We start from the raw sequence: 16,791 nt of genomic DNA, 5'->3' as shown, positions 1-16,791 counted from the left end.
TACTTTTTTTTTTGTCTTTGAGCAGCGTGATCCTAGCCACAGAGGCACTAACCACAGTACTAGAATATTTGCATATTGTCTTTGCTACAAAAAGCACAGAAGTTGTGAGTAGAACAATATCCTTCAGCCTAGACAGTAAGAAAACCATCTCTAGCTATGGCAAGAACATCTTGTTAGTACCATTCCTAGCATCTCCACCCACCCCTCAGGTATTACAGTCATCCTGGGTCTTGCTGTCTGTCATCTGGTGTGGCTCTTCATGCTTTCTTTCTCAGTGCTTTTTCTTTCTTAAGGGAGAGTACTATGGGTACTGTGCTAGTAAAGTAGTGATTAGGGCTGCTACCCCCTTAGAGAAGACCAGCCTAATCTGGCATCAGTGTTCAGCAGTAGCCGCTTCCTCTCTTTATCTGAATGATTAAGGTCAGTTCTCTGGTCCCCTCTTACTACTTACAAAAGGATGCAGACAGAAAAAACAGGGTTCTGATACAAAATTTCTGCATTCTCAGAGAATTGAGACACTGCTCCCTGGACCTAGGCCCAAATGGGCAGGTTTCTCCGAAAGCCACAGTGACTCAGACAAAGAAACAAGAAGGAATGTACTGACAAGACTGAACATGGAGGTCCCTGGTTCATGGAGTCCTACCGCCCTTCCTTTGGGGGATCACACTGCATTGCTTGATGTAACTTGCTCTCCATAAACAGAAGTCTCCAGGTCAGATCAGCAGCACCACACTTTAGCCACTGTCCATGTTTATGAAAAGCTGCCTATGAGCTAAATGCAGAAGAGAGAAGAACTGATAAGAACTGTTTCAGGTTCTGTAACTCCCACCACTTCTCTTACCTGCCCCAATACTGTTTATTCATGCTTTCTCTGTCCTGGAATATTTTGGCAGTTTCTTTCCTCTATAGCATATTTTTCCATAGGAAGGATGATTTTCCCCAGAAGCTTGCTAGAAGCTGGTCCCCTAGGCATATCTATTGGAGACAGGGATGAAGAGTGTTTGGAGAGTTATTAATAATGCATTATTGATACTTCAAGGGTATCCTGGGCCTGGAGTCAGGAAGACTCATCTTCCTGAGTGCAAATCTGGCCTCAGACATTTACTAGGTGTGTTACCCTGGGCAAGTCACTGAACCCTGTCTGCCTCTGTTTCCTCATGTGCTGGAGAAGGAAATGGCAAAGCACTCTAGAATCTTTGCAAAGAAATCCCCAAATGACTGAAAACAACTGAACAATGTTGATATTTCAGGTATACTGCCAATAATAACTGCTATAAGCTTACTGTGTGCCAGGCACTGTACGAATAAGCACTTTCCTCTTATTATCCCTCTTAATCATCACAACAATGCTGGGAGGGAGGTACTGTTATGATCCCTATTTTACAGATGAGGAAACTGAGGCAAATGTCAAGGAAGCGATTTGCCTATGGGTCACACAACTAATAAGTGTTTAAGGCTGGATTTGAACTTAGGTCTTTTGGACTCCAGGCCTAGTATTCAATCCACTTTACCACCCAACTGCCTATTTGTCCTTTCAGAACTTCCCCAAATGTTATTCTACAGTAGCTCAAGCCCATTTTTAACTGCTTTTATTTCTTTTACTTCCTCCTCAATATTGGTGCGAATGTAATACTTTGCCTTCTAACCTCCCCTGAAAAGGATTCTGTTGGGCCATCATAGTAGGGGAAGAAGCATGAAAGTTTCTGTGGAGGGGGGCGGAGACAAGATGGCGGCTGGAAAGCAGGGACTAGCGTGAGCTCCCTGCCAGGTCCCTCCAAAAACCTATAAAAAATGGCTCTGAACCAATTCCAGAACTGCAGAACCCAGAAAATAGCGGAGGGAAGCAGGTCTCTAGCCCAGGACAACCTGGATGGTCTCTGGGTAAGGTCTATCCTGCACGGAGCTGGAAGCAGAGCGGAGCAGAACCCATCGTGGGTGGCGCGGACCAACCAGACCAGGAACCAGGCAGAGCCTGCCCTAGCACCCTGAATCAGTGAGCTGCAGCAGTTACCAGACTTCTCAACCCACAAACACCAAAGACAACAGAGAAGGTTAGTGGGAAAAACTGCTGCAGACAGAGTGAAAGAAGGAGTTCAGGGTTGGGCCACCACCCTGGGGGCAGTGGAGGTGGGGCAGCTACAGAACTACAGCTGCAGTTGCTTCCGGCCCCAGGCCCACCTGGTAGGAGGAATTAAGTGGCGGATCAGATCAGGAGTGAAGAGCCTGCTGAAGATTTAAGTCCAGTCCGGGTTGGGGGTTCTTGGGGAAGGAGGAGTGCTGGTGTGGCAGAGCTGGCGCATCCCCCCAAGCTTGGAACATAGTACTCTTTAGTCTACAAGCAGTCATACCCTGCTGAAAAACTCAAGGGTCAAGTAAGTTGGCTGGGAACATGTCCAGGCAGCGAAAACGCACCCAGATTCAGTCTCAGACTTTGGAATCAATCTTTGGTGACAAAGAAGACCAAAACATACAACCAGAAGAAGTGAACAAAGTCAAAGAGCCTACAACAAAAGCCTCCAAGAAAAACATGAACTGGTCTCAGGCCATGGAAGAGTTCAAAAAGGATTTGGAAAAGCAAGTTAGAGAAGTAGAGGAAAAATTGGGAAGAGAAATGAGAAGGATGAGAGAAAACCATGAAAAACAAGTCAATGACTTGCTAAAGGAGACCCAAAAAAATACTGAAAAATATACTGAAGAAAACAACACCTTAAAAAATAGACTAACTCACATGGCAAAAGAGCTCCAAAAAGCCAATGAGGAGAAGAATGCCTTGAAAGGCAGAATTACCCAAATGGAAAAGGAGGTTCAAAAGACCACTGAAGAAAATACTACCTTAAAAATGAGATTGGAGCAAGTGGAAGCTAGTGACTTGATGAGAAATCAAGATATTATAAAACAGAACCAAAGGAATGAAAAAGTGGAAGACAATGTGAAATATCTCCTTGGAAAAACCACTGACCTGGAAAATAGATCCAGGAGAGATAATTTAAAAATTATTGGACTACCTGAAAGCCATGATCAAAAAAAGAGCCTAGATATCATCTTTCAAGAAATTATCAAGGAGAACTGCCCTGATATTCTAGAGCCACAGGGCAAAATAGAAATTGAAAGAATCCACCGATCGCCAACTCAAATAGATCCCAAAAAGAAATCTCCTAGGAATGTTGTCACCAAATTCCAGAGCTCCCAGATCAAGGAGAAAATACTGCAAGCAGCCAGAAGGAAACAATTTGAGTATTGTGGAAACACAATCAGAATAACCCAGGATCTGGCAGCTTCTACATTAAGAAATCGAAGGGCTTGGAATATTCTAGAGGTCAGTGGAGCTATGATTAAAACCAAGAATCACCTACCCAGCAAAACTGAGTATCATGCTCCAAGGCAAAATATGGACTTTCAATAAAATGGAGGACTTTCAAGGTTTCTCAGTGAAAAGACCAGAACTGAATAGAAAATTTGACTTTCAAACACAAGAATCAAGAGAAGCATGAAAAGGTAATCAAGAAAAAGAAATTGTAAGGGACTTACTAAAGTTGAACTGTTTTGTTTACATTCCTACATGGAAAGATGATGTGTATGATTCATGAGACTTCAGTATTACAGTAGCTGAAGGGAATATGCATATATATGTTTATGTATATATATGTATATGTGAGTGTGTATGTATGTGTATGTATATACATAGAGAGTAGGCACAGGGTGAGTTGAAGATGAAGGGAAGATATCTATAAGAAATAAAATTAAGGGATGAGAGAGGAATATATTGAGAGAGGGAGATAGGGAGAGATAGAATAGGGTAAATTATCTCGCATAAAAGTGGCAAAAAAAAGCAGTTTTTTAGGAAGAGAAGAGAAGGCAGGTGAGGGGGAATGAGTGAATCTTGCTCTCATCAGATTTGACCTGAGGAGGGAATACGATACATACTCAATTGGGTATCTTACCCCACAGAAAAGAAGGAGGAAGAAGATTTAAAAAAAGGGGGAGATGATAGAAGGGAGGGCAGATGGGGTGGAGGTAATCAAAAACAAACACTTTCAAAAAGGGACAGGGTCAGAGGAGAAAATTCAGTAAAGGGGGATAGGTTAGGAAGGAGCAAAATATAGTTAGTCTTTCTCAACATGAGTATTGTGGAAGGGTTATACACGATGATAAGCATGTGGCCTATGTTGAATTGCTTCTTAGGGAGGGTGGGTGGAAAGGGAAGAGGGGAGACAATTTGGAACTCAGAGTTTTAAAAACAGATGTTCAAAAGCAAAAGAAAAAGAAAAAAGTTTTTGCATGCAACTGGAAAATAAGATACACAGGCAATGTGGCATAGAAATTTATCTTGCCCTACAAGAAAGGAAGAGAAAAGGGGATGGGAGGGGAGTGGGGTGACAGAAGGGAGGGCTGACTGGGGAACAGGGCAGCCAGAATATAGGCCATCTTGGAGTGGGGGGGAGGGTAGAAATGGGGAGAAAATTTGTAATTCAAACTCTTGTGAAAATCAATGCTGAAAACTAAATATATTAAATAAAAAATTTTTTAAAAATAAAGTAAGAAAAAAAAAGTTTCTGTGGTATAAAAAGATGGCATCTATAAAACTTTTAAAAATAAAAGCTACAATAAGCTATCCCTTGACCTGGTGATCAGAGGATCATGGTTATAGAGTTATAAAGGACCTTTCAGATCAAACAGTCCAACCTCCTTCATAGTAGATGAGGAAGTCAGAAACCAGAGAGTTTAAATGACTTACCCAAAGTCCAAAAGGCATTAAGTGGAAAAATTGGGGTTCAAAGCCCAGATCACTCGTCTCTATAGCCAATGCTCTTTCCATGGTGGAAAAATGGATGTGGTGACTGTTTTGGAACTAGACAGAAAGTAGAAACTTCACTCCTTTGGAGAAGGAAAAGAAGTTAGTTTTTGTTTCCTGAAGAAGGTGATATTCATAAATGTAGAGTTGAAAGGGACCTCAGAAATGATCTAATCTAACCCCCTTATTTGACAGTTGAGGAAACTGAGATCCAGGGAGATTGAGACTTGGCCAGGACCACACTGGTAGTGTCAGATGCAGAATTTGAATCCACGTTTCTAACTTGAGAGACAGCGCTTTTATCACTCTGCCACATTTTTCAGTAGTACAGTTTTATCCCTAGATCCTATGTGAAGTTTTCTTCCGTGCAGTAATATAGAAAAAGTAGCTCTTCATGGCTTAACCATGGCCATATAGCCAGTATGTGTCAGAGATGGGATTTGAACTCAGATCTATATGACTCCAAAGCTGGCCCTAATCCTAACTCTAACTTCACTGAAAATCATGCAACAGCAACCAATTGCCAATAATCCAAAGGGCACTAGAAAGATACGTGACAGGTATACATCTGTATTAGTAAATACTTATTGGTAAGTCAGTATTACTGACTTTTTCTTGCCAGAAAGAGGGAACAAGGCATTAAGGGAGAAACAAAAGGAAATTCAGAAAATGAATGACAGGGGATCTGTTTTGAATAAAAGGAGATAGGTCAGTCACTCATCAAGAATGTGGGATAACATATGGACAACCATTAAGGAAGGCCACCCAGGGCTATCCTTCATGAAAAGGACGTGGACAGAGATACAGGATGAAAATGACAAATGCTAAACTGTGCCCATGGAGAAATTGCCCACATCAGTGAGAGAAGGGGTTCATTTAAGTTCTAAAGTATAGAATGTATATGTTTACAGATGTATGTCACTATGAGGTATGTACATTAAAACGTACATGTGTGTGTACTGGGGCTTTATGTGCAGGAAATTCGTGAGTTTATGATGTGTGAAATCAACTGACATGTGTAAGTCCATGTGCCAGGCACTTAATACCTATTTCATCTGTGACATCCAGGTCATTTATAGTACATCCAAGGTATTATTTAGCTCAGTTCTCTCCCTACTGCACCCCCTTCTCCTTACTCTTCTCAAGCTCTTTATGTCCACTCTAGACCCTACCCACTCTTTCTGTATTATAGTCATGGTGAAAAGGATCTGGGTCAATATAACAGTGAGGTAATAGAAGAAAGAAAAGACACTTAAGAAATGACACAGATCAGTTAACTCATGTTTGTAGGCACACAGATATACAATTAATGTTAATACTTGTGCTGCTTTTCTAACTCTATTTCTTACGTTACAACATAACTATCGAGAAAATTATAGTAGAGACAGTGTATCTATTGGTATGTGTGTTTGTACATTTTCATTATTAATTAGAAAGGCAAAGGTAATGGTAATGTCCATTAAAGGAAATTGCCTTTGATGAAATGTGAGGAAATTAATTTTCTCTTGGATTTTTTTCCCTTTTCCCCTTTGTTCTCTTTTGTACTCCAAAGAAGGAAGGCCAGGGGAGCCAGGATGACTTAATTATAGATTTTTACCTAGTTTTAGGACTTCCCCCATTCTACTGCTCTTTTCTTCCCAACTTTCTTATTATCTCAGCTATTTATATCTTGGGCTAAATTCAAGGAAGGAGAGTTTCTTGGGACACCTGACCAGATTGAGGGGAAATTAATTATCTGTTGAAGGCATGGCAGAAACCAGTGGCATCCAGAAAGGGAGGAAACCTTAAAGGGGTAAAGAGTTTGGGATTTCAACTGTCCCATCATTTGGAATTGTGTTGATGACAAGATGGAAAATTTTCCAGGAAATTGTATTTTTTCAACAAATATTTATTAATCATTAAGTTTTTGCAATATATTTGACTTTTCAGACAAAGGAAGCATCTTTCTATGGGATCAGTATAGTTTTCCAATTTTTTTTCCTACTTTATGTATCAGGTTTTCTAGCCCCTGTTCCTTCCCTTTATGCAGCAAGATATAGTATTACTACCTACTCTCCTGTGAAGAGGGCATCGGATTTGAATGTCTCTGTAGATAAAATATTGTGATCCATGGTATCCGCAAAGATCATGCATGTGTCTCGCTTCTGAAATCATTTATTCAACATTTCTAACTTATGGCATCCCAGCTCCAGGAAACTGGTGGCAGCGAGTGATGCCGTGCCAGTGAGCAGACTCTGGGGATACATATGCTGTCCCTGTGAATCCCAGCAGGAATGGATCAGTAAGAGCAGCTGATGGCACTGTTCTTTCTGTACGGGCCTGGGCCGCCTTCTGTCACAATTTTTATGCCATTTCAACAGACACAAAGGGTTTCCTGACTTTAAAAATCTGCATTACCGTTTATAGAAAACTAGCAAACTTTATTCAAATGAGCAAAGAAAGCGGCTCTGGACTGGCCTCTGGCAACCATTTATTGAGGCATAACATAGTTAAATCAACCAAAGCATCTCAGTGTTTCTTATTATTTGAAAATGGGCCATTATATTTCCAGGGCTTATTGAATGTGAAGCCGTGTATCAGAGTAGAGAGTGTGCTTAGATTGTCTCCAGGCTATTTAGCCATTATTTGAGGGCAGTTATGTTCTCTAAAGCTGTTGAAGTGTGAGTAGGAATGGCTCATGGAGGGAAGGTGTATTGGATAATCAGCAATGCCTTCCAGAAGTATTCTGGGATAATACCTTATTGGCCATCCAAGGACACAACATTAGGTTTCTCATGCTTGAGGAGGTCAACCCAGACCTAAAATCATTTATCCCCACTTGGAGGTTACCCTATCCTGTACTCTCTCCATTAGGTACGTGAACAGTTTGAAAATTTACCTATCTGAGTATGCTGCAAGAAGTCCATGGGCAAGTAACCCAGGCCCCAGAGAGGGCATATTAACATTCATAACTAAATACCAACCTTGTCTTTATCCCTGAATGCCTAGTCATATTTGGTCATATGTCACAGAACATGCAGAATCTGGAAAAGTCTGTTTCCTCATCCTTAAGCCTTTTGTGTCTCTCAGTATAGCACTGTGTATGCAGCATTGTAAAAACAGATGATTCTTGGACATTCTAAAACAGAAGATCAGAAGGAGAGGAAAGAAAGCTTTTGTTCTCAAAGGAGAAGCCTTCACTGTAGGAGGTTTGACCTGTTCCTACGAAGAACAGACCTGGGTTGTGCTGAAAGAGGCATCTCAAAAGCCAAGGAGATTTTGTGGCATTGCTTTCCATTCAATGGGGAACCAATCCCTCCCCAGCTACTGTTCCCAAGAAATTATTGTGGATCTTTAAAATTGGTTTGATTTCTGTCTTGCTAACCTAATGTCTACCTTTTTAACACTGACAATAAACAGTCAGTAATCCCTTGGAAAGTGTGCATGTATGCATGCTCATGCACACACACAAAAGAAAACATAGAAGCATTACTATTTGATAATTCTCAGAAAAAAAGTGCCAACCCACAAAATTAATTGATTTAATCTCCTGGCTGAGCCAACATCCAAATGAGTGAGCTGATGCCTCCTAAATAAAGACCCCTAGGGTGATAGTGATGTAAGGTTTTGTCAAAGTATGAAGAAATGAACTGATGTGGAGACTTTCTGACTCATTTTAAGCCCCTGAGGCTTTGCAAGATTCTCTTATTCTGTACAATTTTGTTTTCTTTTTGTTTTCTCCTTCTGGATGACTGAGCACTCATAAAACATCCAAATTGTATAGTATGTTCTGAAAAGCTCTTTCAGAAGTTTGCTTCACTCTAAATTTAGAGACCTTATACTCCTCTCTTTAGAGTATTGGCAGTACAGTCTCCAAATTTGCAGAAGGCACTAAATTCTGAGTAGTCAAGCTTATTGAAATAGACTACAGGATAGTTTTACATGTCTATATGAATGAGCAAATGGGTTTTAATGCAGGCAGATGTGAGAGTAGTACATTTGGGGGTACATCTTTTAAACTATATGCATAAAATGAAGGGCTCTGAGCCCAGCGCATGAAAGGAAACTAGAGTCATCATAGATTATTCCGTCTAGAGATAAACCCAATGTGCCATCATAGCCTGAAAAGCTAGCTAAACATTGCATACTATGAAGTATTGGAAATAAAATAAAAATTATTGTACCCTTATATAAAACTATGATGAATATTTACTGTGGCTTTAGTGTGTAGTTCTGATTGCTGAACCTTAAGATAGATGTAATGGAACCAAAGATGGCTCAGAGAAGGATCTCCAATCCAACAAGTATTTATTAAGCACCTAGGATGATGCGGAGTGCTGTGCTAGGTATTTACATGAAAAAAAGCAAAAACCAGTCCTATTAAAGAGTTTACATTATATTGGGATCTAGGCCAGTATTTGGGCGGGGGGGAGCGGGGGAGGGAGTGTGAGGCTGCCATATGAGAAAATGGTAAGAGTAGGATTCTTTAGCTTGAAAAGAAAGGGATGCCATCAAAACCCATAAAATCATGAATGGTTACGTGAAAACAGAACTGTTCACCAAATCCTGAAGTACTAGAATAAGAGAACACCCTTTGGAACCTTAAAGTAGTGTATTTGGATAATTGACAGGAAGTACTATTTCACACAACAGGTAATAAAAGAAGGAAACTCATTTTTCCAAGAGGCATACTGGTAAATTTTTAAAGCATTGGACAAGTTTCTTAATGAAAAGGTCATGAATAGCTCCTAAAGGAAAATGGACCATAGCTTATCTTTAAGGTTGGTTTTAAGGAGCACAATTGTGCTCTTCCATGGCACATCCCTTGAACCTGCCTTTTTCAGTAGAGTACTGGGTTGGATCAGCCCTAGGTCTTACTCACTTAGTCCCTAGGGTTCCAAAGGCATTGCTATACCTTAGATTGTAATAGCACTTTAAGTGGTTGCCTGGCTCTTTTTCTTACTGATTTCTCTTAAGGTGTATGTTCTAACAAAGATGCTTCTGACTTGGGGACAGTCTTTTACCAACACAATAGACACAGAAATAGAATTGATACCGTCTTTAGAGTGCATTACCTTAACAAAAAGAGGAAATAGATATGGAGTTCAAGAAACATCAGAAACCTGGCACAAAGGCATAATATATTAGTGATGAGGGGCTTCAATTATTTGAACATCTGTTAGAATTCAACAGTTTTCCTCCAAAACAAAGTAGTTAATAATTTCTTCACTTGCCTCAATGATCATTTAATCCCTTTTTGTTTATTCTTTACACTCTTAAAAAAAGTTTTATTAATATGTTTTGTTTTTACATTACAAAATATTTCCAGATTTCCCCCACTATGAAAGGTATCATGGGATGAAATAAAACAGTTAAGCAAAACCAATAATTCATGAACCTCATCTGAAAATGTATGAAGCACCCCACGTCTATAACACCCTCAAAAGCTCTCTTTTAAAAAAAAATTGGTTTTTAATTTTCAGTTCCACATTCTATTCCTCCACCCCTCTCCCATCTGTTGAGAAAGCAAGAAATACATTATCTATTACACATATGCAGTCACACAAACATATTTCCATGTTAGCCACATTCTGGAAAAAAGACAAACAGAAAAAAATTTCAATCTGCATTCTGAGTCCATCAATCTTCCATCTGGAGGTAGACAGCATTTTATATCATGAATCCTTTCAAGTTGTAGTGGATCATTGTATTGATCAGAGTTACTAAGTCTTTCACAGCCAATTTTCCTTAACAATATTGCTGTTTCTATATAGATTGTTCTGGTTCTGCTTACTTCACTTTTGCATTAGTTCATATAGGTCTTCTGAAATCTTGTCCTTGGATTTTTTTAAAATCAGCTTTGCAGTATGAGTTGGAAAGAGGTCACGTCAGCAAGCATTTATTAAGAATTTACTATGTGCCAGGCATTGTGCACTAGAATTCAAAGGAAGGCAAAGCCAGTCCCTGCGTTCAAGGAGCTCACAATCTAGTGCAAACAACTATTTCCAAATAAAATATATACAATGAGATATGTTTACATTCACAACAATTCATCTGAAAAGGATCTGTGGGTTTTGGTATATACTCCAAGACCAGTCATGCTATGGCAGCCAGAAAAGCTAATGCTACCTTCAGCTACATGAAAAGAGACCACCTCTCCAGGACTAGGGAGGTGATGCTCTTATACTTTACCTAGGTCAAACCATCACTGAATGATCATTTCTGGGTACCACATTTCAGGAAAGATAAACTGGAGAATATCCAAAGAATGGTCAAAAAGGTTAAGTTCATGCCATCCAAGTAGCAGTTGAAGGAATTGGGAATGTTTGACCTGGAGAAAAGAAGACTTAACAAGGCATGATAGCTACTTTAAAGTATTAGAGGAGGAGTCACCTAGAAAAGACACTATCTTTGTTCTGCATGGCCTCAGAGGACAGAGCTATGAATATGTGGAAATTGCTGCAAGAGAAGTCTAGGGGAAAATGTAACCATTTAGAGCTTTCCAAAAGTGGAATGGACTCCCTTAGAAGGCAGTGGATTCCCCCTCCCTAGAAGGCTTCTAGCAAAGGCCACCTCATGACTTGTCACATATGGCCTAGAAGCATTCATATTCAAGGACTAGACTAGAAGAACCTCCAGGGTCTCTTCCGACCATGCATCTGTTCAGTACTTTGAGAAAGGAGGTTTTTGGGTTGCCACTTAAATATTTGATATCTCTCCCTGGGATTGGTATGCTATGTGGCTAAGGTGGTCCACGTAAGAAAGGAAACTTCATTGGAGAGTTGAAAAGCATCAAGACAGATCTGTCCACTCTTAGCAAACTAGCATCTAGTGGGAACACATTCATCCTAGCCAACCCTTTGGTAGAATCTGCCAAACCACCTCCCTCAAAACCCTGATATGTTTTGAAATCTAGTGAGTAATGCAAGATGCTATTGACATAGTCTGCAAGCAACTTCTGTTTTTCATTTACTCATTTCTACCAAGATTTCCTAGATTTCTTTAAGCCTTGCAAAGAGAGATGAAAGCTCACCCCTCCTTTGGGGGTTTTCATTGTGATTTGGGGACAATTTCCATTTCCTCAGCCTTTACTGAGTGGCTACTTCAGTGTTTGAGTTGGGGCTGGATGGGTGAGCTCCTTACCTTCAGAGAAAAATGTTCACAACCCATATAGAATACCCACTTTGTAATGGCTAAATTCTCTATGGTAAATTCTTGGTAAATCTCACAGCCATACGCTACATGCCTTCCCTATTCTTGGGTACCAGCTCTGGGGAGAAATATGGTGGCCATTTACAAGCCCCAGGAACACTGCCTAATGACTTGGTTACTAGGTGGCAGTCTAACCCAGTAGTGATCCACCCTTGTGATTTCTGCCCACCCTATTTTGTAAAGCCATTAAGAAGTCATGACTGGTTATTTGCATCTTTAAAAAGAAAAAAATGCCTTGAGTCACATGTATCCTCACATTTCTCTTTCTGCCCCAATTAAATTTCCAAAGGTATGCCCAGAAGAGGTGCCAACAGTAGTCTAAGTGCTCCTCAATGAACATTTCCACTTCAGTTTAGGATGAGACCAAGTTTAAAGTGGAGCAAAAACTCTCCCTTACTGACCATTAACTCCACACATACCACATTGACTGTTTGTCTGCTGACCCCTGTTCTCTCTCTCCTTTTTTCTTTTTTCCAGAACTCACATGCTGTGTTTCAGACTGAGATGTCCTCATCCCATCCTCCAAACCAAGACTCACTTCACTGTCCTACTGATGTTCACAGCTTTGGCTTAGGAAGAGGCAGTTGTGCTCCTGGCACATTCCAGCTTGAAACCCCCATGACCTGACCCCACACTGAGTCAATGGCCCGCAGTGGGGAAACTTGAGTTCAGATCCCCATTTTGTGAATTGATAGAATCTCCCGTAGCCTCTCAAGGTACAAGCTGCCCAAGAGCTTTTCAGAGAGGGGGAGACGAAAGTTTACCCTACTCTACCCTATTTTGTCTGCAGCCTCCTCTTGAGCACATAAATGGTCAGCTGTATCTCCTAGAATGAAGCCAGTCCTGAGCCCTGATGCCTTGAAAAGACAGTAATGTTTCATGGATCAGTCTGACTGTGGTTTGTGAGGATGTTGTAATTGTGTATAGGAGGGGATATAACATCTTTCTGAAAGAATCCTTAAGAAATGTGCTCATGTATGTGCACCCTGCCGCGATATCTTTTCCAGGCATTAAGTCACATAGCTTTGATACCACCTTCACATAACTTCCTCTTTGATGCTAAGCTTCTATTAGTTGTGTGGTTTATTTTAAAAGGGAAACTTTCTCTCCCCCTGGGCAGCAAGAGTCTTCAGAATTACCTGTCTCAAGCAGCAGAAATTGCCTTCTTTGATTCTGTGAAAGCCTCCTTTCTTGTCGCCTGTCTTTTTAATTGTTGGGTATAGCCTGAGGCCTTAACGTTCACATGTAGCCCTTAGATTACCTTTGCCCCCACCCCTGCACCCCCCCCCCATGCTTAAACTTTGCCTCAAATTTGTCATAAATGATATGACACTAATCATTTTCTTCCCTTTCTAAGAGAACTTTCATTCTATTCACTGATGATAATCCAGGTGTTCTGGGCTCCTGTTCACCAGGTGATCCCTGCAGGTCATCTGAGTGACAAACCAGCAAAGGATGAACTGGGGCTGAATCTGCCCTCAGATGGCTGAGACAAGCTGAGACACATCCGTCCGGTAAAGGACAACTTTGGCTTTTAGGAAGATGGAAATGGGGAGGGAGGAAGAGGGAGAGGGAGAAAAAGAGAGAGAGTAGGAGACGGACACAGACCTTGGAGGCCCCCAAGAAATCTACGTGAAAACAGGATTACTTCTCGTCGTTTTCTGGCTTAAATTCCTACCCTCAGCACCAGAACTTGGTGTCTTTACAGCTGGTTATTGTGCAGTCCTCAGCTGAGGCTGAATTGAAAAATAAAATAAAACAAAATATGAGAGGAAATAGTTCTCTCTAGAAGGGTGAATGTAAATGACATCCCAGAATCTGAATTTCCACATGTATGACTTGTAAGTCTCGTTTCTCTAACTCTTAGGAATGGAGGGAAACACTCAGGAGCTGCAGGCACAAGCCACCTTATTTTCCTTTATTATAGGGTCCATCGTCCATATAGTATTTAAAGTTTCATGAAATATGAGACAATATTGAGTTGAGTGAGTCTTGGGGTCCTTGTCTCTCTGGTCAGCCATATCCTTAAATAGATGGATTTGAGTGAACATAAGAGAATGTAATGCATGATGGGATGATACTCTGGGTCAAAACTTCCAGAAACATTAATTACTCCCTTTTTTTTTTTTAAATGAGGGAGGCAACCCAGGCCCTATTCCCAGGAGTATTTCCAGATGTGTCCTCTGAAGTAATATATGAGATAGTGACTGGGTACCAGCTGAGGAGCCAGCTAAATGGAGACCAGGGTGAGAAAAGGAGATTGGGGGCTCAGAAAATCTGGAAGGATTTCTTTAAGGGTGATCCTTGGGCTGAAGAAAAAAGAAAATCACATTTGTCTGCCTGAGTGGGCTACATGGTAGAGACTTTCAATCTGTTCCTGTTTCCTGAATTTTTTTTAACCTTAGAGACTAAATGACCCATTGTTCTCTCCCCTCCCCCTTGAAAGCCCTTATTAAATGCTTTTGGCCATTGTTCACTTCATCTTAGGATATTAAAAGATGGATGGTTCACCAAGTATAACAAATTGGGCATACGGACTGGGCTGTAAAGGGGAATAGTGCCCTAAGCATTTGATGCTGAGAACTTTTGCCATTGAACTTTGAGGGAGTACTGGCTACCTGTAAACTTTGTTCAGAAGGGATACTTTCTCTATTTGATGGTTCTCAGGCCAGCAACCCCTGAGCCTCCCAGAAGTAGGTTGTGAAATACAAATGTTCATGAGGGAATTAGAGGGGGAAGAGTTTAATAACTAAACATTCAACTTTCTAGTCCAGCTTTATCAGACATATAGGACTCATTGCTATTCTCGAGGGTTTCTCAGGCTCTCCCATCCTGTGACTATAAAATCCCATTGTAGCATGATGTTTCCCTATGTACCGCCATCTTGTCCATATGTCCCAATGAGTTACACACACAGAGCAAATTAAGTGCAGAAAAGCTCTGTTCTTATGACTGAAGTCAAATGACCTTTTAAAGCCTGCAGTGTCCATCTGTGCTGGCATCACTTCCTCTGTTGTCTCCAGTTCCCCTCTATGGCATGAGTAGTCAAAAGGAGAAAACTAAAATAAACCATTGGTCATGTTTTCAATATTTTTGTTAAAATTCTAACTTAACAGAAGCCCAACATCTATTAGCCTTGGTCCACTTGAAGATATAGGCCTGGTTTTAATTCTTATGGCCACACTGAAGAGATTCAGCATGTTTTTCTTTCTTGTAAGGTAGTGAGATGCCCCATTATGCTATGTTCAGGTAGAGGATAGGGGATAATCTGTTAGGAGATGCTAAAAAAGGGATTCAGGTGCTGGATGGTAGGTTGATCTTGGAAGGCCTGTAACGTCCCAACTCCTAGGTTCTATGAGGCTATGAGAAGCATTACTTTTGTAGTTGTATAGGACTAGCCTCTGTTAGGACTGGATAGGTAGGGAGAAGTCACCTTACTTTGTGGTTAAATATCGAACTGTGAGCATTTGATGCGATTGGAGGGTGTGTAGGTTGCTTTGTTTAGTTAAAAGGGGCTCTTCACTCAACTCCACCGTCCTGCCTCCCAGCCAAGTAGCTTTGTCATTGTTTGTCTCATAGACCCCCAACTCATTCACTCCCCTTGGCCCTGATGCTTCTGGTGCTGCTGTGAGTACTAACTCAAACTAGGCATCATAGATAAGGAAACAGACTCAGAGAGGGTAAGTCACTTGTTCACAGTCACACTGCCAGTAAATGACAGAGCTGGATTCAAACAGGTCTTCTGACTTCAAAGCTGGTATTCTTTGTATGATAGTGCCTTGGCTGCCTCTAGTCAGTTTTGTGAGCATCCCCAAGGAAAAAGAAAGAGAAAAGTCTTGCTTTGCAGTAGTTAAGCCTCAGGAGTCATACTGTGCATTTACTTTATACAGATAAGTCAAAACCACTCCCAGGATCAAAAACCTGATCAGAATTTGTTTTGCCCACTCATGGAAGTTTCTGATTGAACTTTAACGATGATGAGGGATTGAGTCTGAATGAATAGTGTTCCTCATTGTTCCCTAGGCCTCTGAATCCCCAAATTGCAATTAGGGAGAATCTCTTTAGATTCTAAATCATTTTTCTTTTGGCCCCAAACTGCTCCCAGGAGATGCCATGATAGGGAAGGAAACAAGCATAATGTTTGTACTCATCCAGATAGTGCTATTACTGGGATTTCCTATTTGGAAATGTGAAACTTCAAGTTGAGCTCAGAGCTAGGCTGGGGTTGTGATCCTCCCTTTATTTATCTTGGACTTTTTAATTGAAGATAGGGAGTGGAGAAGAGGAAACATATAAGAGAAATGAGGAATACCCTCCAATCCCTCCTCCCCAACAAGGATTGATACCTCTAGGAAACAAGAAATAGGAAGTGAGATTAGGATGGGATGAGAGGTAGGGAGACAGGGGGAGGCAGGAACTAAGCGAGAGGCATATTGAAAACTCATCATTTCCTAGTTTAGAGGAGACTTTCTGTGGGTTGCTGCCGTTGTCTAGTTTGGAAGAGTTTTCAGAAAAGGAAAATGGTGAGAGTGAGGTCACAGGTGGGTTAGCTCAGAGATAAAGCCCTGAAGGCTTTTGGATTTTTGAGTAAGAAGCTTTGACTGTGTTTTGGAAAGAACCTTCCAGCTCTAAAATTTATTTCAAAGGGAAGGGAGTGTGTAGATGAAGAAAATAAACAGTGGTTGTGTTGCTATAAAATGGGGTTCTTAACCTGGGGTCCACAAACTTATTTAATATATGATTAATGCATTTAAAAGCATTATTTTGAGAAGAGGTTCCCAGGCCTTACCAGACTGCCAAAGGGGCTC

General features: G+C 40.8%; 1 protein-coding gene across 1 annotated transcript in view; it reads left to right on the top strand.

The window, feature by feature from the left end:
* The window catches only part of MTA3 (metastasis associated 1 family member 3), a 203,163-nt gene extending 187,478 nt beyond the window's left edge, over positions 1-15,685 (top strand). Inside the window, exon 17 of the mRNA XM_036748813.1 lies at positions 12,461-15,685. Within this exon, the coding sequence (XP_036604708.1) occupies positions 12,461-12,486 (26 nt within the window). The 3' untranslated portion in view covers positions 12,487-15,685. The remainder of the gene's footprint in view (positions 1-12,460) is intronic.
* Positions 15,686-16,791: the final 1,106 nt, after the last annotated feature.

This window comes from Trichosurus vulpecula, chromosome 3 (genome assembly GCF_011100635.1).
Source record: "Trichosurus vulpecula isolate mTriVul1 chromosome 3, mTriVul1.pri, whole genome shotgun sequence".
NCBI lineage: Eukaryota > Metazoa > Chordata > Mammalia > Diprotodontia > Phalangeridae > Trichosurus > Trichosurus vulpecula.
The sequence above is the reverse complement of the archived record's forward strand: the minus strand, read 5'-3'. Positions and strand labels throughout refer to the sequence as shown.